This window comes from Momordica charantia, assembly GCF_013281855.1.
Source record: "Momordica charantia cultivar OHB3-1 chromosome 6 unlocalized genomic scaffold, Mcharantia_2.0 BLBB01000006.1, whole genome shotgun sequence".
Lineage (NCBI taxonomy): Eukaryota > Viridiplantae > Streptophyta > Magnoliopsida > Cucurbitales > Cucurbitaceae > Momordica > Momordica charantia.
Window position 1 is genome coordinate 1,047,988 of NW_028275164.1, and position 25,070 is coordinate 1,073,057.

General features: G+C 35.8%; 4 protein-coding genes across 7 annotated transcripts; 2 read left to right on the plus strand and 2 right to left on the minus strand.

Moving 5' to 3' along the window:
* Nucleotides 1-220: 220 nt before the first annotated feature.
* Nucleotides 221-4,267, minus strand: SIS3 (SUGAR-INSENSITIVE 3). 4 transcript variants are annotated; one of them, XM_022279372.2, is made up of 10 exons: nucleotides 4,008-4,267; nucleotides 3,843-3,881; nucleotides 3,508-3,574; nucleotides 3,312-3,385; nucleotides 2,378-2,516; nucleotides 2,192-2,284; nucleotides 1,917-1,982; nucleotides 1,471-1,590; nucleotides 1,017-1,130; nucleotides 221-776 (listed from the first exon to the last, which is right to left on the minus strand). In XM_022279372.2, the coding sequence occupies exons 1-10, from the start codon at nucleotides 4,034-4,036 to the stop codon at nucleotides 396-398; spliced, it is 1,122 nt and encodes a 373-aa protein (XP_022135064.1). In that variant the 5' UTR covers nucleotides 4,037-4,267; the 3' UTR covers nucleotides 221-395. The 4 variants fall into 4 exon arrangements, with proteins under 4 accessions (XP_022135064.1, XP_022135065.1, XP_087982086.1 ...); XM_022279373.2 differs by having other exon boundaries at nucleotides 3,843-3,904; XM_088125960.1 differs by lacking the exon at nucleotides 2,192-2,284.
* Nucleotides 4,268-10,674: 6,407 nt separating this feature from the next.
* LOC148210538 (polygalacturonase 1 beta-like protein 2) lies at nucleotides 10,675-13,224 on the plus strand. The gene is made up of 2 exons (XM_088124784.1): nucleotides 10,675-10,874; nucleotides 10,990-13,224. Exons 1-2 carry the CDS (start codon nucleotides 10,815-10,817, stop codon nucleotides 12,799-12,801), a joined length of 1,872 nt encoding a protein of 623 aa, XP_087980910.1. The 5' UTR covers nucleotides 10,675-10,814; the 3' UTR covers nucleotides 12,802-13,224.
* A 3,624-nt stretch (nucleotides 13,225-16,848) lies between these two features.
* LOC111007384 (Protein kinase superfamily protein) lies at nucleotides 16,849-20,625 on the plus strand. Its single transcript, XM_022279736.2, has 6 exons — nucleotides 16,849-17,440; nucleotides 18,299-18,420; nucleotides 19,172-19,368; nucleotides 19,495-19,669; nucleotides 19,846-19,980; nucleotides 20,135-20,625. The coding sequence occupies exons 1-6, from the start codon at nucleotides 17,140-17,142 to the stop codon at nucleotides 20,339-20,341; spliced, it is 1,137 nt and encodes a 378-aa protein (XP_022135428.1). The 5' UTR covers nucleotides 16,849-17,139; the 3' UTR covers nucleotides 20,342-20,625.
* Nucleotides 20,626-21,671: 1,046 nt separating this feature from the next.
* Nucleotides 21,672-24,925, minus strand: ALDH2B4 (aldehyde dehydrogenase 2B4). The gene is made up of 11 exons (XM_022279583.2): nucleotides 24,615-24,925; nucleotides 24,204-24,341; nucleotides 23,899-24,041; nucleotides 23,645-23,798; nucleotides 23,315-23,544; nucleotides 23,112-23,201; nucleotides 22,788-22,961; nucleotides 22,571-22,708; nucleotides 22,330-22,467; nucleotides 22,189-22,250; nucleotides 21,672-22,099 (listed from the first exon to the last, which is right to left on the minus strand). The coding sequence occupies exons 1-11, from the start codon at nucleotides 24,703-24,705 to the stop codon at nucleotides 21,826-21,828; spliced, it is 1,632 nt and encodes a 543-aa protein (XP_022135275.1). The 5' UTR covers nucleotides 24,706-24,925; the 3' UTR covers nucleotides 21,672-21,825.
* Nucleotides 24,926-25,070: the final 145 nt, after the last annotated feature.

A 25,070-nucleotide genomic window follows, 5' to 3' on the forward strand; every position in this document is an offset into this window, starting at 1 on the left:
CGTGCTAGTCCATGCCTCTTCTCGCCAGATGATTGCCGCTCCGTTACCTTCGGGTTTGGCAAAGATGGCTGAGTGCAAGTACTACGTGGATTTGCAAAACGTGACTCTGCAACCAGAACATGGTCTTTGTCTCTTCGAAGATGGCTGAATGGCAGTACTGAGGTCTAAAATTAATTTTGATGAATATGATACAGCTAAATTTGAAGAAAGGAAAATTGAGTTTTTGCTAGAATGTGAGTGAGTAGATTTCTTCAATACAAGAAACAAACGTTCGAGCTTTTCTATTACACAGTTGCCGGCATTTGCAAATGGCTAGATGTGGACACTTATCGTTCAGCTTCTACAGAAGCAGTTAGAATCAGTCAAAACACCAAGGGAAAAAACATCCCAACTACCTAGAGTTGTGAAGTGGACTGACTCAAAGACAGAGACCGTTCTGAAATAGTTTGGTCATGGGCAGACCCATTCTCAGCACCTTCCAAAGCACTACCAGTCTCTAAATCACTGTGTGCACTAGTGTTCTCTGTTCGAACGGGTCTAAGCAGACCCTGCAATCTCACCAGGTAACTTTGGCTGGAAGGTTGAGATCTCATATATCGATTGGCCGTAATAACGCTTGCAGATGGCCTATCAGTATCAGTGCGAATATTGGACAGAGCACTGAGGTCAAGATTTGGGAAGACCGAGCAACGGCATCGAGGGCATTTCACATTCAGTCGAAGCCACTCATCAATACATCCTACATGAAAATTATGCGCACATGGGAGGCCACGAACCTGCACCAATTGACAAACAATGCCCGCAACATTATTTTCAATAATTCACCAACAAAAGGTTAATAATTTCATGTATGTATGAGCATGAATCTATGATTCCTCCGACTTCCCCTTGCTCAGTGTCCAAAAAGAGCATGAAAAGAAGTAAACTACAAATTATACATTAACGACAGTTTTTTTACAGCCACAACTTTTCCAGACTTCTTTTGTATAAATGGTAAGGCATGAAATATCGATTACCTCATTCCCTACATGGAACTCTTCTAAGCAGATAGGACATTCACTGCAATCTGTTGGAACAGCCTTTAACCTGAATTTGGGAAGTTCCTCAATAAGTGCTTCCACAGCTTCCCTCTGTTCAAACATCAATTGACTAAATTGACCATCAGAATTTAAAATGGAAGATTCAATCATAAAATCGAACCCACAAAATGGCTTCCCATAGTATACAATTCTTTAAGATTTATACAAAATCTCTCACAAAAAGTTTTAAGGTTGATCAACATACACAATGCTCTTACCTCATGTCAATCAACTTCCCTCAACTTCCTAAGGAACAATATGCAAAACCACTAATAGGAAAAATGGAACAAACAGCACAAAATAGCTCTTATGCAAATACCAGACAACGGGTGTTGAGGAAAGCCCAAGAATATTGACGATGAAATGTTAATTCAAGCCCTAATAAACTTACCTGAGCTGCAGTCAAGTAAAGTCCGGGGTGGTATGCAGCAGCATCTTGGCCCATTACCCTAGTTTCTTGTCCTGCCGCTTCAAAAGCCCAATCTGGTACTCGAATCATGTCAACCAAGACCTGTAATAAAAAAAATCTTTGCCTCATTCAGTTTCATCACATGTAGCACCAAAGGTAAGTGAGCACAATTTTTAAAAAAAAATCGATGTTTATTAAACAATTAACGCATAACAATCCTAATGTGGAAGCTACCTGTGTTGAAAAAATAATTAGAATAGAACCTAAAGAACCCTAAAGAAAACAGTATGAACAGATATATTAATGACTTTGATTGGATTGTAATCCAGTTCAAAAGAAAATAAGTTAAGAGAAATTGATGACATATAACGAAAGTTGAAACACATCTTTTAAGTTCCAATCAAAATGCAGAGAGCTGAATTGCTTACCCCATATTCTGATACAGGGATCCCTTGTTGCGCCCGTAACAAGAGTGCTTGTCTACGAGTCAACCACTACATGGAAGTTTCAAAGATAATTACATGAATTTCATATACAAGTGTAGAAAAACATTTGAGGATTTCCAATAAGAACTCGTAAAAAAAAATGTAAGAGTTGCATGTTAAATTAACTGAGAGCTAAGCTACAAATTACTGGAGAGTATTTGACGTAAGTCATAATAAAGTCCAATAATAATCTACAAAGTAAACATAATAGAACTGACCTTCCCCAAAAACATGCAAGCAATGCATATGAGTGCACAGTAGCTAAAAAGTAACCAAATTAGGAACCCCCATTTCTGGCCTTGCTCAAGAAGCTGACACATTTAAACCAATAGCTCCATAAACATAATGGAAATATGAAGATTCTGACGTTGGCGATGGGATTTGAAATTAAAAAAACAACGTACACATTTGTTAGCTTCTATAAACCACAAAGTACCAATGCCAGTCCAAGCCCAAAGAAATGGATATAGCAGAAGAGCAAGGACTGAAAGGACCGCAATTCTTCCACAAAATCGAGCATACCTCTGCTGCCACCCAAAGTCCCTAATGATACACAAATTCAGAAGATAAAAATTGGCATCGACCATACAAGAAATCTTGGAAAAAGAAAAATAAAAGGAGGAAAATGTATTGGCAAGTAAGAATGTCCACTTGGATGATAGATCAGAGCCAAAATGAAGAAATATAAGATCATAACTTTCTCATATTTAAAACAAAGTGAACCGATATTTTACCATTGCAAGGTGGGGAAAAAACAGAATAAAAAGAAGACATGTATATATGTATTTACTAAATAATTAATCCAGGGGTAAAAAAAAAATCAGGTCATATGTCAAGACCTACTAGAAAAAAAAATGATTTACATGCATGGCAAAAGTGCAGCATCCCAGTTCCCAAATAGAATAAGATTTATAATAATTTTACCCAAACCAGAGTGAAAATTAATGACTGAAGCATCATATTACAGTCCCATAAGAATAAAACAAAATTAGCAAACAACACAGAATAACGTCTTTAAATCAACAGCAGAAATTATTTTCTTTTCTTTTTCAAACTTTCATCATCATACTTCTGATCATGGGATCAAGGTTAACAAATCTTTGCATGTCAGAATCCATATCTGTTTTGATCTTTCCCTCAAGAATTACTGCATTAAAGCTCAACCCATACCACCCATAGTAAATGTATTTGAGGACATTTCGTAACATTTTTCTATTTTAATTTATTTTCTGACATCATAATATCTCTGTGGTGTTTTTGGCTGATGGAGAATTAATAAAAGAAATGTATGATTTTGATACCCTAAATTAATGTAAAATTAAAAGTTGAAAGCCTTACAAACCCATTCCAGCAGCAAGTCCATTGTCAACAAACATCAGCAGGCGGAAAACAAAGACGGTAGTATAATCAACCTGTACCAAAACATGAGTCATTGAACTGATTGAAGCAAAAAATAAAATAAAATAAAATCACTAGAGAAGACAACAAAATGGTAATACTATCTAATTCTTGTTAAAAGTTAAGTAAAACATACCACAATCCATATATGTAAGGGATGTACACAAGTATGGTACCTCTTCCAACTGATCGAAACTATTACTCTATCCAGCAAAACAGTTAAAGAAACAGAAATATATTGCTCGAGATTAAAAAGTATAAGATATATATATTCAGTCGTTTCTAACTCTTAATACCAAAGAAACTTAAAGAGCAAATTCACTCGAGCTTCAAACCGCTGAAACACGATAAGTGGAAAAGCACTCCGTGCAAGTACATGCATCAGTCACGAATCATCACTAAGCCATTCTAAGAGACTGCAAAGACTCCCATACACACAATTCTAAAATTCCCCAAAACACTGAAGGATACACGCTCGTCGCGAGCATCGACAAGAAAAACCCGTCATACCTGCAAGAATCAAAATACGGCGTCTAAAACCTATCAAGTTGACTACGAAGTACTGGTCTGGAAGCAAAGTAGACGGCATGTTAAAACAGCAATTCAGAATTAGAGAGCGGGGCGTGGAGGACTCACCACTTGAAATCGACGCCCCGAGCAGCCATGGATGGGAGAGTTTTCACTAGAGCAAGCTGGGTGGAGAATCACGAACCGCCATTCAGTCGGCGCAGAAGTCTGATCGAGTTTTACAGCAATGAATCGGAAACGATCACGAGAAGGAGAGCTAATTCTCGTAAGATCATGGATAGACAAACAAAAGCGAAATTTCGTAGAGAGGAGAAGAGAATGAGAAATGTGAGCAGTAGAACAAAACTGAGAAAACGGACGGGACGGAAGTGTACGAATATTCTGAACGGGATTTACATGCCGTGGCGCCGTTTCTTCACGGTGTCAACTCTCGTACGGTATTGCAGCTTTGCGGCACGTGGCATTATTTGGTTGTAGTTCGCGGATCAAATAGCAACAGCCCGGTTGGCATATTTTGTCGACCCATAAGCCCAAACTCGTATCCATGGGTGGGTCAAGAGCCCAATAACTCGCAGTAGCTGAGAAATTTGAGTTTATTTTGAAAAATGGCTCAACTTTTTTTTTCCTTCCTTTCATGGACATCCATGAGTATCCGGACAGCTTATGTATATTCCAATTAATCTCACCAACAACCGACTGACTCTACCACATTTAGTTGTCAAGAAAACACATAAGAACTGACCATCACCTCAACGACATTTGTTAATAATAAACGCCCATTCCTTTTTTTTCCTAAATATTTCGTACATTTACTTTTAACTATTTTTATTGTTTTTATTTGATTATCTATTTTAAAATTAAAATAATTTTTTTAGTTTAATAGTTGTGAAGGTAGATGATTTAACCATTGTTTTTTTTAAGATAGTAATAAGTACCTTATTCACTAAACTAGCTTAAATTTGACACATCAAAATGATTACGAATCCGTCGGAAATGAGAAATAAAAGAAATCATTAACGAATACCAAATTTAAAAGATCACACATCAACACAACTCAACAACTCAACTAATAAGCAACTTAACTCAAATTGTAATTTTTCTAATAGTCCAAATCTCAAGGCAATTGTACGTGCTCATGAACAATTGCAGCTTCAACTAACAAAGTGCTATAGTCAATATGAGTTTAGCTCAACATCTCCAACCAAAAGGTCGTGAGTTCAAATTCTCACCCTCACATATTACATTTAAACAATAAAAAAAAACTAATAAAGTGCTTAACTAACAATTTTGGTTCATTTTTCAAAAGCAACAAGGACATTGTTGCAAGATCGAGATGTACTAATATAGGCAAAGTCATATATTTTCTCATAGATGAGCAAAATTTTACATATCAACTTTAATTTTGAAAATTTAGGTGAGGCAAATTAGAGAAAAACTACAAAATCTTAGATATTTTATATAGGCTTTTTAAATCACGACTAGTGTAGGCGAGTAAAATCTAACTAAAACGGTCCCACATGAGAGAGAACCCAACAATAGCCTTGATTGAGTGACGGGAGCGAGCTAGTTTGTGCTTACAAATTCACCTAGGAGGGGCAATTACCCCCTTTGCCCCTCCCTCACACTCGGATAATTCAAAAAACAAAAGAGAAAATTAGAAACACAAAATCCAAACTTTAACGAATGAAATATGAAATGGAAAACTATATATTATATTGTAGTATGTAGAGAGAAATTAAAAAAGAACAGATAAAGAATGAAAAAGTGAGGAGTCGTAGAGGTGAAGTCGCAAAGGCCGATAAGGAAGGGAAGGAAGCATCTTGTGCAAGCTTTGAGGCGTTCATTAAATTAACTTTATTTGGTACCCAACGAACCATCTCCTCAGCTTTTTCCTTTGCCTTTCCAGTTCTGAACCAAACCCACCCCTCGCCCCCACAAACCTAATTATTCCCCTACTGTTTGCTTCGCCCTGTCGTTTTACAAAAACTACCCTTCATTACTTCTTTTGCCATTTCTTTTATTAATTTCCTCTGATAACTTATTATAGGTAGAATTAGAGCTCGTAAAGTTGACTACTCGCTTGGAAACACAGGTAAGATGTGGTTCGGGGACGAACCAAACGAAAATTGGTTGGCATGTGACACCTGAATAGAGGAGAGGGGTAACTAGTAGGAATTCTGATATCATGGAAGCATAAATAAGAAATATTTATAGTTACTACCTGTATGTACTTTTCTTTTCGATGGCTCAATCCATAAGAACTACAAAGTTAAGCGTGCTTAATTTGGAGCGACAGTCTTCACTCTTCTAAATATTTCAGATAAAGACAATGGTGCAGTCAGGTCACAGAAGATGTAGGGGAACATCGAGGCAATTAGGTGCCTAATTCGAATTTCAAATCCTGCCCTGAATCATGGACCTAGTGCGTTACTTGACTGTCGAAGATGAGATGAGAACGGACAAACATGGATGCCACAAATATAAAAATACCAAACATCAAATACTTAACACATGAAATGGCAGTTCCACGTTTTCCAAACTTCCCTATAAAAGACATGGTTCATTCCTCATACACAAGTCTATATAAGAAGTGACTTCGAGTGTGTATGATCGAGTACACTATAACGGTGCATCGGTGCAAGGTTCTGTATGTAGATCATCACCTCGGTTGATTGGACATCTACCTTAGATTTGAAATGGACCCGTCACACTGTCTAGAATCATGCATCAATAAATTATTTAACTTTAATTAATTAATCATATGTGCAGAAAGTTGGATGATCTAAAAAATTCCTTCGCCCTTATTCAAAGAGTTTAGGTTAGATTGGATTAAATTATGGGTTAGTTTAATCATGTTTCAGCAAGTTGCACCCATGTAAAATTTTTGTGGGTTCATTCACATTACCCAACTCAGATGCTATTAATAACCATATTATAAGAAGAAGAAGAAAAATCATTTTTTGACTTTTAATTAAGTATTTGGTGACACTATTGAATATAATAACCTCGTGTTTTGGAGTCTTCTTATAAAAAATATCTCACTAAATATATCAAACCGTCCACAACTTTTTTTTTACAACTTTTAATTTGTTTTTTAAATTAAAAAAAATTATCAGTTATACTTTTTAATATATTGAAAATTCTTGATTATGTCTTGTTAAATTTGTTTACAAAAAATTATGTCATGTTAAATTGTTAAGGACATCACTTTTTAAAAAATCGATTTTGAGGATGGACAGGTAAGATTCTATGTATTCGATACACGAGCGATATATTAATTTTAAAACAATAATTTAACGATGGATCTTGAAGTTACAATACCATTTTGTCGAGTTTCTTAGAGAGAGTTGTCTCTAGATCAAATTTTTCTCAACAAATTTGAATTGCTACTTCCTGTCCATAGTTTTGCTACAGATGATATATTAGAATCTTGTCGAACTACTGTGAGCGATCTAAACTTTAATAATTATTTTACAAAATGACTTAGATTGAAAGTTTTTAACACATTTAACGTTACATCGATAAATTGAATAAATTAATGATCGAGGAATTATTTATAGCCTATTTTGTATATTTGGCATAGATACATACACATATAACAAGTGGTTTCATTGTTGGGTTAAAAGCAATCGAGCATTTTTAACCAAATATTTGAGGGTGATTTTGACTTTTTCCAAATTCTAACCAAAGATGATCTGTTTGGAAAATGTATCTTATCATAGCAAATAGCACTTTGTTTGGTTGTGCCAGACCAGAACCGCTTTTAAACATAGTCCATAAATATTAAAAACCTCTTCAAAGTTTTACCGGCAGTTAATGCGCATTAATTACCTCGTATCTTGGTGGTTAATTTTAATAATACCGTCTCTGACATGGTATTAAATGTAGTCGCAATCAAAATAAAAATGTAATCATAAATATTTGAACACTTTGTATATGTCGAGAAAGTTGAAATAGTTAAAACTTAAAAGTAATATTAAATAAATAAATAACTCAAAAACGAATGTAGGTAGGGGAAGGTAAGAATGGAATTATATTATATTTAGTGGACCACCACGCGCGAGAGCCTTAGTTTAATTCCACTTTTGTCTTCATTTGCAACGGAATTATCTCTCTTTTTTCTACCCATTTCTTAAAGAAGAGTTTGAATTTCAAATGTACATTGACAATTTGTCTGAAGAAAGACTTTACAAAAATAAAAATAAAAAAACTCCCTTTATTGGGAATGAATAAGGCTGATTTGAATAGAAGTTTTTGATAATTGAGTTTGCAAGGCTTAGAGTTCATCAAACACGAGCTTAGATCTAAAAGGATTTTCAAAAGTTCACTTAATTTTGAGATTATAATTAATAAGTGTCAAGATATCTATAAAATATTAATTTAAGTTTTTGAGTTGATTGGTGATTTAACATCCATAACTATTTTTTTTTCCCGAGGAGAATATCACCTAAAGAAATGGCGGAGAATTTTTTAAACTACAACACATAGGAGTAAAGATACCTTAAGAGCTTACAAAATGTAATAGGTGCATTATTCGTTTGAGCTAGACTCGAATTACCACTTTTTTTTTCTCTCTCTTTTACCGCTTATACTATCTATAAAAGTCGGTGTTTGAAGTTAAGGGTAGTTTTCGAAACAAATAGATTTGTCTCTCGTGGAATTAATAAATATGTAACTTACTATAAATAAATTTGACGAAGGCCAATTTCAAATCATATAAACACGATTTATGATTTAAGTATCTCTCTAATCTGGTCCTAATCGTCCTGGCATTCTCCTAGACACCTTCTACTTTGTCCTCACTCAAAATACTTCCTAGTAAAGCAATTAAGAGGTCACACAACCGAAAATTGCTCAAAGTCAAGCATACTTAATTTTGGAGTTCTTACAATTAAGTTATCGAAAAGTAAGGTGCACCTAGTTAGTATAGGTAGTAACTATCCATTCTTTTAAACATTTATTAACCATACTTCCATGATCTCAAGATTCCTTTCATTCGAATGTGGTATTGGTTCATTAATATATCTCTTCTCTATACTCGGGCGTCATATACCCACTAGCTTTCGCCTTGGTTTGTCCTCGAGCCACATCTTACTTAGAGAGGTTCCACTTTGATAACATTTGTAACGTCCCAGACTCAAGATTAGGGCAAAATTTTAGATTCCAAATCCTGGATTTGGAGCATTACAATAATATTCCTCATTTAAAGTAGGTTTAAGTTACCATGCTTAAATATAAATTATTACCTGAAAGAAGTGTCACAGTGTGAATACAAAAGGCAATTTTTATAAAGAGAATAGTCTTCGTTGACATTGGCATTAAATAGCAACATTATCACAAAAATAAATAAATATATATATATATATAACAAAAAAGCACTCAATAATTACACAACCACGTGGATGAAATATTGAATCGTAATAAATTATAAATTAATATCAAATCAAGTATCCTAATTTATTAATTAAAGGCATACAGATTTTTATGTTAAAAAAAGACATAAATAACTAATCAATGGGGCATGTTAGTAATTTGATACACTAATCTGAATCCAGCAGTTAAATATCTGTAATGTTATATTGAAAAATAACAAAAAAAAAGTAATTCCACGTGTTAATCTCTATAAATAATATATTTTAAATAATTATCGAAAACTACCCGGCAAAACTTCATATGAAATTGGCATTTTCAATATTGACGAAAATTAGAAAAATCATTGAAAGGAATGTAGATAATAATATGTGCGTGAAGAAATAGGATTTTTTTTTTTTTAAATGCTTCATTCATTGTGCGTGGAGAAATAGTTGCGCGCTAAAATAAACAAAATAATATACATAATTTCATTAATTATAATATATAACTATTTAATGAGTCTTAGCAATTTTTAATATCTACATTCAATGCATTAATTAGCTTATGATATAAACTTTTCCAGACTCCAAAGCTTTCCAAAATGGTAAATAAAAAAAAAAGAATCCAGCAATGTTTTCACCAAAAAAGGATTTCTTTGGAACAAAGCAACAACTAAAATATTACCTACGAAATTAATTAGGCCATATTTAAAAATTATTCGGCATTTAGTTTTGTTTTTTAAAATAATTTTATTTCACATTAGGGTTTGTTTGTTTTACTAATTTTAAGAAAATATACTTTCAAATGTTAAACCAAATTCTGAAATCTAAAAACTTGTTTTATTTTTTTAATTTAACAAAGAATTAAAATACTTTCTTTAAATGTGAACAAAGTATAATTTTTAAAAATAGAAAAACAAAAATAAAATTCTTAAGAATAGTTTCTCAAGTATTTGATTTTTTGTTTTTCAAAATCAAATTTAATTTTATATCTTAAATGTATCATAGAAAAACTTGATTTTTTGTTTTTCAAAATCAAATTTAATTTTATATCTTAAATGTATCATAGAAAAAGTTAAAACAAGGTATCTCCAAAGAGATTCCGAGATTAGAAAGAAACAAACACAATATTTATCAAAGCTCAGCGGTAATTGACATGTACTTCAAATCAATAGATTGTGAGTTAAACTTTTGACATGTACTACAAAGTGATTCGTATCTACTCACGTTTAAACTTTTGACAAAGCCTATCGGTTATTCCTTTGGGATAATTATTTGGATTATGTGGTGCGTGGTTGCTACTTTTCTATCTCTAGTGGCTTTGTTTCCTATTAATAAAATTTTCCTCTGGTAAAAAACTTTTGATAAATGAGAATAAATGAATATATATATATATATATAATAAAAACTGTCCAATTTTAAGGGTGGTTAGCAGGAAAATGAGTGGTGAAGAAGTATAGTGTAGCATAGTTGGGAAGCAATTGGCAGCGGGTTCTGTTTGGATATAAATACCGGCCCTGCTCTTTCTGTCCGTTTCTCGTCGCTCTCTCTACACTCGCCAACCATGGCTCATATCATCTTCTTCCTCCTCCTTCTCTCACAGTTGTCGCTCTCGCAATTCCATGTAACACAAACAAACAAACAAATAACTCTGTTTTAATTTCTGTTTTTATTCTAATTTCTTCATCTTCCACTGCTGAGAAATCCGATCATCGTCTTGTCCTTTTTTTTTTATGCAGGTTTGTTCTGCTACTACTGCACAGCCCGCACTCAATCCCTTTACGGCCAAAGCTTCTCTGGCCCGCTACTGGAACGCACATGTCTCCAACCAACTCCCCAAGCCCGATTTCCTCTTCTCCAAGGCCTCCCCGCTCTCCGCCGTCGACTCCGCCGTCCTCGCCGCCCACGCCTCCCGAGGATCCGTCTCGATGGCTTCCCGTTTCGAGTCCTTATGCTCGTCGGCAAATTTGTTCTGTTTCTTTGACTCGGAGACGGATGTTTCCGTTTCGCGTGCCAAGGACGCGAACTTCGCGTTGTATGGCAATAGAAATTTCGTGAACTATGGCGCGGGTCGACTCGGTGGCGCTGACTCGTTCAAGAACTATTCCGATGGATTGAACTCGGCGGATCACTCGTTCAAGCGCTACGGCGGGAACTCGAGTAACCACCGGGAAGGCTTTACGAACTATGCGGAGGACGGTAATGTGGCCACTTCTGATTTCATTAGCTATGCCGCCGAGTCGAAGGGCGGCTCCGGCGAGTTCGTGAACTATGAAAAACTCGTCAATGTGCCAAATCTGCGATTCACGGCCTACGATTTGGACTCCAGAGCTCACAAGCTCTCGTTTACTGGCTACGGAAACGAGACGAATTCCGGCAGTCAATCGTTCACTAGCTACGGCAAGAACGGCAATGGCGTTCCGCAGGAATTCAGCAGCTACTCTGAAGGATCCAACATTCTCACATCGACGTTCACAGGCTACGGCGAGGCAGGGAAGAGCGCCAATGACTCGTTCAAGGAGTACGGACTCACCGGAAACAATCCGCATTCGAACTTCAGGAGCTACGGCAATGGCGGAAACTCGCAGATCGATACCTTCTCGAATTACAGAAACGGAGCGAACGTTGGGGACGACAGTTTTCTGTCGTACGCCAAGAATTCCAACTCCGGGAGAGCGAACTTCGCGAATTACGGAAGATCGTTCAACCACGGAAACGATTCGTTCAAGGAATACGGCAGAGGATCAATCGGCCGGACGGCGGTCGGATTCAAAGGCTACAGCGTCGACCGGAGTTTCACGACGTACGCGAAAACCGGCGTTTCGTTTTCAGAGTACAGCAACTTCACAACGGCGACCGGCAGGGGCATTAACGTAAATAGATGGGTGGAAGCGGGCAAATTCTTTAGAGAGTCTGAACTGAAGCAGGGGAATGTCATGGTGATGCCGGACATCCGAGACAAAATGCCACCGAGATCATTCCTCCCCCGACCCATTTTGGTAAATTTGCCCTTCTCCTCCTCCAAGATCTACGAGATGAAGGAAATCTTCCACGCGCGAGAGGGTTCGACGATGGAGCGCGTGATCACCGACGCGCTGGCGGAGTGCGAGCGGGCGCCGAGCCGTGACGAGACGAAGCGGTGCGTGGGCTCGGCGGAGGACATGATAGACTTCGCGACGTCGGTGCTGGGACGGAACGTGGTGGCGCGGTTGACGGCGAACGTGAGTGGGTCAAGCGAGATGGTCGAGATCGGAGCGGTCAAAGGAATCAACGGCGGAGAATTGACGAGATCAGTATCGTGCCATCAGAGTTTGTACCCGTACTTACTGTATTACTGCCACTCCGTCCCAAAAGTCCGCGTCTACGAGGCCGATATCCTGAGCCTCCAAACGAAACAAAAGATCAACCACGGGGTTGCCATCTGTCACATGGACACGTCATCGTGGGGCCCAAATCACGGTGCATTCCTGGCACTCGGCTCGGGTCCGGGTCGAATAGAAGTCTGCCACTGGATATTCGAGAACGACGTGTCGTGGAGCGTTGCCGACTGAACGACAGTTCGAATTGTCTAGTTTTCCCGATATCATTACTATTATTATAATGCTTTTGTTTTGGTGTTATTTTGGTGGGTCTGGTCAAGATTCCAAAAGGAGAGTGTGTGTGGGGGAGGTGTTTTTTTGGGTGCGTCTGACAGAACTGGAGTGGAAGAAAGTAAAAGGGGGTGAGAAAATGTAATGTGTGTGTGTTGAGCAGAAAGTGGGTGCAGAAACAGCTTGCGGTGGCAGCTTTGAGTACAGCCAAAGCGAACCCACCATCAAATTCTTGTCATTGTTTTGTCCCTCCCCAAAAACACACAAAACTCACTTTTGTCTTCCTAAACCCTCTTTTTTTTTACTCTCATAGCTCTTACATCACATCCATTTAGGCTCTATGCAATCTTTCACTTTATTGAAGCTCGCCCATTTATTTGTGTTTGTACTTTTCTAAAGGGTCTTAAGAATCGCCTTTGTGAACCATGGTTAATCAAACGTATAGCTCAGTTATCGTACAAAAAGATTGATAATTTGATCCTTCACCCTTGTAATTATTGGATTGAAAAAAAAAGACTTATACTAGTCTGACTTGACGTCTCCTTCAAAATAGTGCTTTGAAATTTTATCTAAATTCATACTTTTTAAAAGACGCGATTCGTTAAATTTTTGTGATTTACAAAAATAGCACATAAAAGAATATGGATTTATATATATAACATTATGTTTAGAATTGAAAATTTACAAAATGACACAAATTGGTGTCTTAATCCATTGAATTATACTTCATATGAGTTGGTGTATAGGTTATTTCAAGCGTGGGAAATTAAAAATAAATATGGAATTTTTTGTTTTTCTAGATTAAGGTGACAAGGTTGATTTCCTAATGGATCAGAGTTACTGGGCGCCCATTAGGATTTTGAGGAAAACGAGCCCATTTAGCGTCCAAATATTTGGGCTTGGGCCCATATTTATTTTACATACATACCCTCATTGAAAACCTAGTTTAAATTGCAATTTGGTTATTACAACTAGAATTAAAAGAAGTTTCAATTACACATGACACTTCTCTGGACCCCATACTTTAAACCTTAGTCTATAAACACTTGAACTCAAAAAATAAAATAAACAACTATAAACACTAACCATATTAGGTAAAATATATATTTTAAAGTTAAATTACAAGTTTCGTAAACTTTAAAATTTGTATCTAAAAGATCTGAACTTTAAAAAGTATCTAATAGGTCCTTAAAGTTTTAATTTTGCATATAATAGTTGCTAAATTCTAAATTTTGTATATAGTAAGTCTTTAAACTTACAATTTGTGTCTATTCCAAACCGTTTAAAATTCCCGGAGTATTAGATACATATTTTAAAGATTTTTTTTATTGGTCACAAATTTTATGTCCCTTATATTTGTAATTTTGTTTTAATTTTAATAGGTAAATACTTCTTAGGTATAACATTAAAGTTCATATATCTATTAAACATAATTTAAAGTAAAGGATCCATTAAAGACTTTTAAAATTTCAATAATCAATTAGAGACAAACATGAAAATTTCAAGACTAAACTTGTAGTTTAAATATTTTTAAAAATAAATACAATAATAAATATTATTTTTACGGCACCTCTTATTTAATATAAAGTTTGGGTCAAAATCAAGCAAAATTCAAAAGGGTACCTAGGATATTCTTTCTGAATCGCGGCGCTTGAAATAGCGACATTTTCCTACTTTTAATTTGTAGGCATATTTTAAAAAACAAATAATATTTAGCGGTCTGTAATTGTTTTTTAGTAATAAAATATTTATTTTTTTTAAACGGACCAGTTATAAATGTAAACTAAAAGAAAATAATAGAATTTTGCAAACCAAGTACCTACATCTAATATAATTAACCATTTACAAAAAGAAAAAAAAAAAGAGAAAAAACAGTAATATAATTGACCATCACGTATGGTAAAGATAAGTGTATACCGCTTTTTGATTTGACTAATACAAAACATTAATTTAATCCATAAACTTTGTGATAAAAAGTTAAATAAAAATAAACTTCAATGATGAAAAACAAGAATTCAAATTAATTTAGACCTGTTATATAAATAAGGAAATACCACTGTTGGCCTCGAATTTAAATTGTTAATTTAAAGTTTAACCCTATAAACAATATTTTCTATTAATAGTTGCTCCGTTAATGTATATGTGTTTGACCTAATTTTTTCTGGAAGAAGAATAAATTTTATAATAATTAAAACTTGTGATACAAGATTATTAAATAACATTATTGGACTAATTTTAAACATAAGTTTATTTGTTAATTTAGAATTTCTTAACTCATCTACTACTTTTTATATTAATAATAGGACTCCATTAGCGTAAGCTCTTAATCAAATTATTTCGGTATTATTATCATATTTTTTAATATTTATATTAGACATCACTTTCAAATAATGTTAGAGTTGCATCACAAATATATTTATATTTGTTTTATCTATTTATTTATGTAATTATATTTCTACGTTGGTGTTGTGTTTATTACTATTTAATAATATTTCATATCATAATGATTAATGAAATCTCTATTATCAATATATCATGAAAGTAGATGAGATGAAATTTTGGAACTATTTGCTCCATGGTCAAGCAAAGCTAACTTTGTGCTTCATATTTTAATTTTAATTTTCCAACCTTTATTATAGATCAATCGTCTGTCTTAGAATACAATTAGAGACACAGATTTTACCAAGGTACTTCGTATTTATAGGAAGAACAACTATTTTTCTTTTATGAATTCGACATAATAGGTAAAATCGCTATTTATAAATTAATAATTTAATTGAAAAGAAATTATCTTTTGCGAGAACCTAAGTATTGTTTCGTCATGTATAATGAAACTTTCTTTTAAGACTCACTCGTTATTAGTTAATCATTTGAGTGATTATTTAGATTCGTTTTTTGATAAGAAATAAATAACTTAAACATAACTCAATTGATTAACATATATGTCAAGGTAGGTTTGAATCCCATTCTTAAATGTCGTTGTATTGAAAAATTTAGGGATAAAATAGAAACTAAACTCAAAATTTAAGGAAAAAAATGTAACGTTTGAAATATATAAACAAAATAGAAACTAGACTCAAAATTGAAGGACCAAAAATGTATTTTTCTCTATATTTTATAATTGAAAGGTGAATAATTTTATGAAATGTCTTATTCAAGGACTAAATAAATTAAATAACATCAAGATTAAATATCAAAGTCTATAGATTTTTTTTTGGTTTCAAAATAAGATGGAATTAAAGCTCTATAAACTTATACCTTGTTTGGACTGGAAAACTATTTGAGGATGGCTCCATTTTAATTTAGATCCAACAAGAAATTGATCTAATCGCACGGGAAAATTACACTGAAAATGACATTTAAGTGCACTTCTAATCTTACGGGGGCTTATTAATTATTGTTCTCTCTTAAAATTTATAGAATTAAATTCCACATTTATATTATCAAGAAAAAATAACTGAAATTATGAAACAATTAATATTTCAAAATAACTTTTAATAAATAAATAATGTAGCCAGAAATAGAACATTTGGCCGCACGCCAACACCTAATTTACAAAAGAGGCGGTGGATAATTGGAATTTTAGAAAATAAAGGTTATTCATATTTGAACAAGTTAAATGGCCGATTCATTAATATGATTTTTAAGTTATAAGTTTGGTGCATATGTTTATTTTATTTAATAAATTAATGATGGTATTTATTTAGTCTATACTTTAAAGAATTTATCCTTAAATTTTTTATTATGTATCTAATAAATTATTATTTTAATGTTATTGATCAAGAGGTCATGATTTTGAATCCCATTAGTTAATTTGAATAGAGCTTATTTAATCCAGCTAAACTCAAGGTTTATAAATAAAGTTTGTGCTAAACTAAACACAAATTTATTTAAAATTAATATTTCATTTTCTGTGACAAGATTATTAAACAACCACTGATCTGTTAATTGGCTGGGAACTGGGAAAAAAAAAAGAAAAAAAAAAAGAATTGTGAGAGAGAAAGAAAGAAAATAATAAATAGAGCAGGAGACCGAAGTGGGTCAGAAGCACACGTTATGAGCAGGCAAATTCATGTGCCCACATGGATGATTGGAGAAGCCATTGCAGAATTTGTGGAAACGAAGAACACAGAACCAGCAGCAGCAACAGCCATAGGAGCAACAACGAAGAACCAGCAATCCAAACATACCTAGAATTCCAATTTTATCAATTGTAGCAGCCTACCACTCCACAAACCACCCAGCGATTCCTAAGCCAGCCAGGGGGAATCGCAATCGCAATCGCAATCGCCATCGAAAATGAAGGAGAACAATGATGGATTCGTGCGGGCGGATCAGATTGATCTGAAGAGTTTAGATGAGCAACTCGAGCGGCATCTTAACAGAGCTCTGACGATGGAGAAGAACAAGAAGAAAGATGAAGACGGCAATAGCTTTCTCACTGCCGCACCCATCCCTCGCAGTAGGTCTACTAAAGTCGCCGCCAAGGAGCGCCAGGAGTGGGAGATCGATCCATCCAAACTCATCATCAAGACCGTCCTTGCTCGCGGAACTTTCGGCACCGTCCACCGCGGCGTTTACGACGGACTGGATGTCGCCGGTCAGTCATCGCCCTCTTACTTTTACTCTACTGTTCACTGCTCACTCTCAGAGTTCTGCTCTTACTATATCTACTTTTGTTTTTTCTGAGTTCTTGGTGATCGAATTTCTTACTTCTGATCTTGTAGAGTGCTCATAGTTTATGCCTTAATTTTTGAAATTCACTTTAGCTTGTTTTCAATTATGTCACCAGACTCAACACTGGTTCTGTTCAATGTTCCCTGCTCTTAATCAGCTTAAATCTTCATGAGTATCTTTTCTGTCTATACTGCTGAATTTGTTTGAAAAAATATGGTTATGATTCAATAGTAGTTCTTTAAAATCTCTTAGCAATTTTAGCACCCCCTTCATTGGATGCCAAATAGTGATTGTTTAGACTTTTTTTTTGGGCTAACTTTTTATTTTAAAGACATGTTGCTACTGGTAGGAAGTGGTGATTGGCCATTTGAACTCTCTTTTAGATGATCCGTGATGCACACACGAGATTGAGTTGAATTTGTTTATGACAACGATGGCTTGAATTACTTTGTGTAAATAAAGTTTTAAACTTTCATGTGATTCCAGCTGTTGGATAAACTTTGACCTGGAAAAGCCAATATTATGAATTGGCTATTTCTGCTAGCTGCTACAGATTTGTATTTATTTCGGTCTTTATCATCATTATCATCTGCATTTTTTTAATGCCATCATTATCGCTCAATTATTTTAAGATCTGTTCGGTCACTCATTCACTCACTCACTGACTCATTTATTTTTTCTAAATATCAACGTAGTTTGTTGATTGTTAATGTCGTTGGATTGCTTCTGTTTGTTTGTTAGCATTCACTGAAGCTTTCTCTTGGCTTCTTTAATGCTTCAGTCAAGTTGCTGGATTGGGGAGAAGAAGGTCACAGGACAGAAGCTGAAATTGCTTCACTAAGGGCAGCTTTTAAACAGGAAGTTGCTGTTTGGCATAAACTAGATCATCCCAATGTTACCAAGGTCACTTGCGACTTCTGTGTCTCTTCACCTACTTATTGTGATTCTGAAATTTGAAGTGGATGTGTCTTGTTATACACTTAACCAATCCTTGATTCTCTTTTCTTGGTCGATATTGAATCGATGAAATGCACTTCTACTACTTGTTCCCTTTTGGAATACCTAGCATTATAGAAAATAGAGGATCTATTGGACCTAGAATAGTAAATGATCCAATAAGGCAATAACCAGAAACTGTTCTTTTTCCTCCCCCACCCTTCTTTTTCTAATTTTTTTGATTATTAATTTTATGAGAAAAAGGTTTGGCTATAATTTCCTTAAGCCTGCCATTGAAAACTATTTTAGCATGAACTTCAAAATTCAATTGAATGTCTTCTATACTGGTACCTGTACTGGTAAAGTTCAGTTGTGTTAAAGATTCCATCTAGGGTTCTAATCTCCCTCTGCCCTTGTAGTTTCATAGAAGGGGAAAAAGGAAACTGAACTAAATCTTATCCTTGACAGAACTAGATAAGGCCAAAAAACACGATGCCCACTTAGAGTGCGTCAATCAGATAAAAGAAGTCTTGACATCTTTTGATACAGTGGAAAAACTAGTGTCTTATCCAAACTTTTAAATCATCATCTTTCCTCATTTTTCCTCCTTCATTCATCGTGCTGGAATGGGAACTTTCTAGTATATCTATTTTATCGTTTGGATAATAGTATATCAAACTCGATGTGCTTATTCAGCAGTTTTAAAATTCATTTTCAGTTTATAGGGGCAACAATGGGCTCGGCGGAGTTACAGATTCAAACTGAAAATGGTCTAATAGGCATGCCAAGTAACATATGTTGTGTTGTGGTGGAATATCTTGCTGGGGGTGCGCTTAAATCTTACCTCATAAAGAACAGGAGAAGGAAGCTAGCTTTCAAGGTGGTTGTCCAGCTGGCACTTGATCTTGCTAGAGGGTACCCCCCTGCCCATACTATTCCTTCTGTTTGCTAATCTAACCTTTTACTTTAACCCGCATAGAAAGTGATGCATACTTCTTGTAGATGTTTTGGCTCTTAGAAAGGGTTATACTAATTTTGTAGGTTGAGTTACCTTCATTCTCAGAAGATCGTCCACAGAGATGTAAAGACAGAAAACATGCTGTTGGACAAAACACGTACGGTCAAAATTGCTGATTTTGGCGTTGCTCGAGTTGAGGCCTCAAATCCTAATGATATGACTGGGGAGACCGGGACACTCGGTTACATGGCTCCAGAGGTATGCAGTTTTCTACTTTTCATAGAGCTTGCTCGCATTAGCCGACTCATACAACATTTAGGAGCACTGAAAAGGCCATGTCCCCTATTCACTACATGGAAACCGGAAACTCAAAATGTAGCCATCAAAGACGGCAGTTTGATGATTTTGCTAAATTTTGTAGTATCTGTTTACAGGTTCTCAACGGCAACCCATATAACAGGAAGTGTGATGTGTACAGTTTTGGAATCTGCCTGTGGGAAATTTATTGCTGTGACATGCCATACCCCGACCTTAGTTTCTCCGAAGTGACTTCTGCTGTGGTTCGTCAGGTAAACTGCCGATTCTTTCGCCCAATGATCTTTTTCATATCTGCAGCACAATGTGTCCTTGGAAGAGAAAGCACTTCATTGTTCTTGACTTTTTTTTTTTTTTTGATAAGAAACTGCATCAACTCTGCTGAAACTTATAACTCCAAAACTGCAGAATCTGAGGCCAGAGATACCGAGATGTTGCCCGAGTTCTCTGGCAAACGTGATGAAGCGTTGCTGGGATGCGACCCCAGACAAGCGGCCGGAGATGGACGAAGTGGTTTCCATGTTGGAGGTCATAGACACATCCAAAGGTGGAGGTATGATCCCTGTTGATCAAGCTCAAGGTTGTCTATGCTTTCGAAAATATAGAGGGCCATAAAGATTTGTTTGTTTATTATTGGATACAGAAATCTGATAAAGAAAAAGATTATTTTGAAGATGAAAGGGGGAAAAAAAACCAAAATGTGATTGTGGTAATGACAAATAGAAGAAGTAGGAACATATATATTGAGAGGTGAGGCTAGTAGTAAAATAGATGATGGTGGTGGGTACATAAACCAGGGACTTTGCTGCCTTTCACTTTGCCATTTGATGTAAGCCTTTTGTAATGACATTAATTGAATGAATTGTAAGAGTAAAATGCAAAAATGCTATTTTCTTCTAGCTCCATGGATGGTTTCCAGAATTTGGAAAGATCTTAGAATCATGTGCTCGTTGTTTACTCGTTTTCATCCGAGTCGTTATCTTCTTCTTCCTCTTTTCTTCGTCTGCGACGGGTCCATGCTTTTGAAAAGCAAATCGGATTCTTTAGAGGTGGAAAAGAGGAACAAAAAATCAACTTGTGGGGAGGGAGATGGAGAGGGAAAATTCTTGGTTAACTCTTGTTCTCCCATTTATCCATGTTATGTCCATATTTTGAGTTGAGTATTAAGGTTCCATTAGATAACATTTTTATTTTTGGTTTTGTTTCACATTTTGAAAATGCTTTTGAAATAGAAATTTAGAGGCTACTGTTTAATTTTTTAAATTTAATTAGATTTTAAAAAAATCTTTAGTTTATAAGTTCATTTTTTTAAAGAAATATTATCAAATTTGATGTTAAATATGCAATCCAAACCAACCTTACATATTTGCAAAACTAACCAAACTTAATTTAATAGTTTTTGTTAGTTCAACAACTCGTGGGATGAAGATTTGAATTTTGATAAAAATATATGTTTTACCCAATAGAGCATATAGTTCAATGGCTTGTGGGGTGGAGATTTGAACTTCCGATTTTTGGATAAAAATATATGTTCTAACCAATAGAGCTGTGCTCTAGTTAACGCTTAATTTAATAATTTCGATGATTATTAGATAATATAATATTTTCATTAACTAAGGTGTAGGATTGGAAGTTAGAAACACGTATCAATGATACATTTCAAATAATTAAATTATTAATGTCAAGTTAGTAAAGCATCACATCAAATTGATAATAACTATAAGTGTATGTTTAACTAATAATTAATATACTTCACTTCATCAATAAAATATTATTCCTAATTTTGCAGTTTTTTAAGTTTAGCACTTGTGGCTTGAGAATTGAGAATTGAGAATTGAATATCTTATGGAATAAGACTTAAAAATAATTGAATAAAGTCAACAATATTTTGTTTTTAGTGATTAAGAAGAGTTAATGTTCAATCACATCATTCAAAAGGGACTGCTCAGATTAAGAAGTAGATATTATTAGGTTCAAATTGAGCACAAAAACAGAAGCAAAGCAAGCCCTGTTCTTTATTCTTGAGATAGAAAAGTTGCTTTTTCAGTTTTTCTTTTGTGTAAATAAACAAACTGAAAATAAAAGATCATTGCTTAGATTCACAACCATGCTGGGTTCTTCAGAGGAGTAACAACAGCCTTCACCTGCAAATAGTTTTGAAGGCTGTAAACTCCCTTCTCCCTCCCTATTCCGCTCATCTTATACCCGCCAAACGGTATTGCAGCGTCGAAGATGTCGAAGCAATTGACCCACACAGTTCCAGCTTTCAACGCTCGGGTTAGGGTGTTGGCCGTGTCTATGTTCTTAGTGAAAACTCCCGCAGCTAGACCGAAGCGACTTGAGTTTGCCCTTTGAATTACTTCATGGATGTCCCTGACATGACCAAAATTCAAGTTGGAAACTTAAAGAGAATGAATCGAATGACACACGACGACGACGTGTTCGGGGTGTTAGCAACTCACTTGAATTTCAAGATGGATTGTACAGGGCCAAAGATTTCATCCTTTGCTATTAACATATCGTCCTAATCAGAATATGTTCAACTGTCATTTCACATTCTTTAGAGTGGATAAGGAAACTTATGAAGACAATAGAATGATCACCTTAACATTTGAGAAAACTGTTGGCTGGATGAAGTATCCCTTAGAGCCAAGTCTATCACCTCCACATTCCAGACTAGCATTACTTTCAACGCCACATTTTATGTATCTTAGAACTTTTTCAAATTGCTCCGAGTCAATCTGGTAATAACCGTGACGTTGATGAGATTGTCGTTATCGTTAACATGAACAAGAGCCTCATGGATAGATGGGGAAGGAAAATACTTCAATGTAGAGAGAGTACCTGAGGACCCTGTTCAACACCCTTCTTGAAAGGGTCGCCAACTATGCGCCTTTGAGCACGTGCCTTTGATTTCTCGACAAATTCGTCATATACACGCTCGTGCACGTAAGTACGAGACCCAGCACAGCAACATTGCCCCTGAAGACGAACAAGGAACAACGTGTGTTCATGTCTTAGAAATCAAAGGCGAAATTGACTAGATACTAGATGGAAAAACCTGATTGTAAAAAAGAGCAAAATGAGCAAGCTCCACAGCCTTGTCGACATCTGCATCCTCACAAACGATGAAAGGTGATTTCCCTCCAAGTTCTAGCGTTACTGGCTTAAGATTGCTTTTCGCCGCCAATTCAAGCACAATTTTTCCTGTGTCTGTGGATCCTGTGAAAGCTAGCTGCAAACAGATCATTGTGGCGCCAAAAAGCCGAGCACAAACATGTAGATCAGTTCATGACAAATCATAAAACGTCCCAAATTTGAGTTTCAGACAAAGACATGGAACATATCAAGCAAAATGGTTTCAGGATTGTGCTCCATTGATCACCTTGTCTACATCCATATGGCTAGCAAGGGCAGCACCGGCCGTCGGACCATAGCCTGAAACAACATTCAGAACCCCTGGAGGAAGACCAGCCTATTCCATCGGTCGAGAGAGAGAGAACAAAGATTAGTCATCTATTAGATCGTTACATCGCAACATCGATTGACAGAACGATATCGGAGCAGACATAGCTTTGAAAACGCTACCTCGTGGAATAGCTTTGCCACATAAAGGGCAGTCAGAGGTGTTTGCTCTGCAGTCTTCAGGACAATGGCGTTGCCACAGGCTAGAGCAGGACCAACTTTCCAAGCAAACATAAGGAGAGGAAAGTTCCATGGAATTATCTGTCCTGCAACTCCAATTGGTTCATGTAATATTTGCACATGATGTTGCCCATCTGCTGGAACTGTCAAGCCATGGATTTTGTCTGCCCAGCCTGGATAGTTTGTGAAGAAACCAACAGGAAAATCAGTGAGAAACCTACAAAATAACAGCAGGATGATGACTGATATGGCACGATGCTGCGACGAACTAACCGGCGTAATAGTGAAACAGGCGAACAACTGTCGGTAATTCAGATTTGGCCGATTGTTCGTAAGGTTTCCCATTGTTCCATGTCTCCAATGCTGCAAGTTCAAGGCTATGTTTCTCAACCAAATCCGCAAACCGCAGTAATATCCTCGATCGTTCCTGAAAATCGACACGAAAAAGAACAGTTGATGTAGCAATTCAAATATAAGTAAAGAGGATAAAACAAGAGGAGTTGCAGCAGCCTGCAGGAAAGCATTACATAAGCACTCATTCTCGGCCATGGCCCCTCGTCAAAAGCCTTGCGAGCTGCCACTACAGCGCGGTTGATATCCTCGGCATCGCCCTCGGCAACATGAGCAATCACTTCCCCGGTCCGGGGGTCGTAGGTAGGAAACGTTTTCCCTATGATCAAAACATTTCAAAAGTTCAACCTTAGCTCCAGCCACCAGATGACTTTGAAAGGTAAGATTATGAAAGATTACACCAACTCCAGCACATGTTCATAAGAAAGCTAAACAGAAACAGAAAAAACAAAACAATTCCATTTGATGATGAAAAGTTCACCTGAAGCAGCATCCACAAACTGCCCATTAATCAGATGTTGAGTGTAACTTATCTGAACAGGAGGAGTGACAAGCTCCTCCTCTGCCACAGCAGATGTGCTGAATCTGTTTCCTCTTCCATGGAAGCTTGAAACCCTTCCTGAAAACCATACAATTTTCCTCAAAGTTTGATAACGACAGAAATAACAAAACAGAGGAACACATAGTAGAAAGAATTAGTGTCTATAAGCTTAATTTAAAAAAACAGAACATAAGAAACAAATTTTTTATCAAACAAGATGGAGTTCACTCATACAATTCTCAAAGCAAAACCATTAGAATTTGAAAGGAAATAGCCAGAAAGAGATACCAATGGTGAAAGTTTCTTTGAGATCATGAGACAAACAGTTAATATGCAGAAGAAGAAACTGACCTTGAGAAAGAAGAAGAGAAGAAAACCCATAACCAGAAGAAGAAGAGAGAGAGCGAGAGAGTAAAGAAGAGATTCCTCTGCGAGCAGCCATGGCCAGAAAACGAGACCCCTTCACAGTTCACACCCTTCACCACTCTTATCTAATCTCACACTGATTAAGTAGGTGGCAAAATTTGGCCACTAACGCCATTTTAGGCCAAGAATATACAAGTTTTAGGACCATAATTTAAACACCAAATGAAAATGGTTTGTTTCCAAATCACTTTCGCTTCTTTCCTTTTCTTTCCCCTCCAAAGATGGTGTGATTTGGACATGTACAAGCTACAACGTAGATGAGCCAACTGCTTACAAAGAAATTATTGTTTTGGTTCAATTACGCAATAATCACATTAATATTGCGCCACCCATTTAATCACAAATTTAGTAATACACATAAAAATTGAAAATTCAAAGTAT

Excerpts from the sequence above, each read along its gene's own strand:
- SIS3 (XM_022279372.2), bottom strand. The coding sequence starts at position 4,036 with ATGGCTGCTCGGGGCGTCGATTTCAAGTG. Across the intron at positions 3,386-3,507 it reads CCTTACATATATGGATTGTG|GTTGATTATACTACCGTCTT; the intron begins GTATGTTTTACT and ends GTTTTGGTACAG. Across the intron at positions 2,517-3,311 it reads CTTGCTGCTGGAATGGGTTT|GGACTTTGGGTGGCAGCAGA; the intron begins GTAAGGCTTTCA and ends GTGTATCATTAG.
- ALDH2B4 (XM_022279583.2), bottom strand. The coding sequence starts at position 24,705 with ATGGCTGCTCGCAGAGGAATCTCTTCTTTACTCTCTCGCTCTCTCTCT. Across the intron at positions 22,709-22,787 it reads TTGCTCTTTTTTACAATCAG|GGGCAATGTTGCTGTGCTGG; the intron begins GTTTTTCCATCT and ends GTTCGTCTTCAG. Across the intron at positions 22,251-22,329 it reads CAGTTTTCTCAAATGTTAAG|GACGATATGTTAATAGCAAA; the intron begins GTGATCATTCTA and ends TATTCTGATTAG.
- LOC148210538 (XM_088124784.1), top strand. The coding sequence starts at position 10,815 with ATGGCTCATATCATCTTCTTCCTCCTCCTTCTCTCACAGTTGTCGCTC. Across the intron at positions 10,875-10,989 it reads TGTCGCTCTCGCAATTCCAT|GTTTGTTCTGCTACTACTGC; the intron begins GTAACACAAACA and ends TTTTTTATGCAG.
- LOC111007384 (XM_022279736.2), top strand. The coding sequence starts at position 17,140 with ATGAAGGAGAACAATGATGGATTCGTGCGGGCGGATCAGATTGATCTG. Across the intron at positions 18,421-19,171 it reads ATCATCCCAATGTTACCAAG|TTTATAGGGGCAACAATGGG; the intron begins GTCACTTGCGAC and ends ATTCATTTTCAG. Across the intron at positions 19,981-20,134 it reads CTTCTGCTGTGGTTCGTCAG|AATCTGAGGCCAGAGATACC; the intron begins GTAAACTGCCGA and ends CCAAAACTGCAG.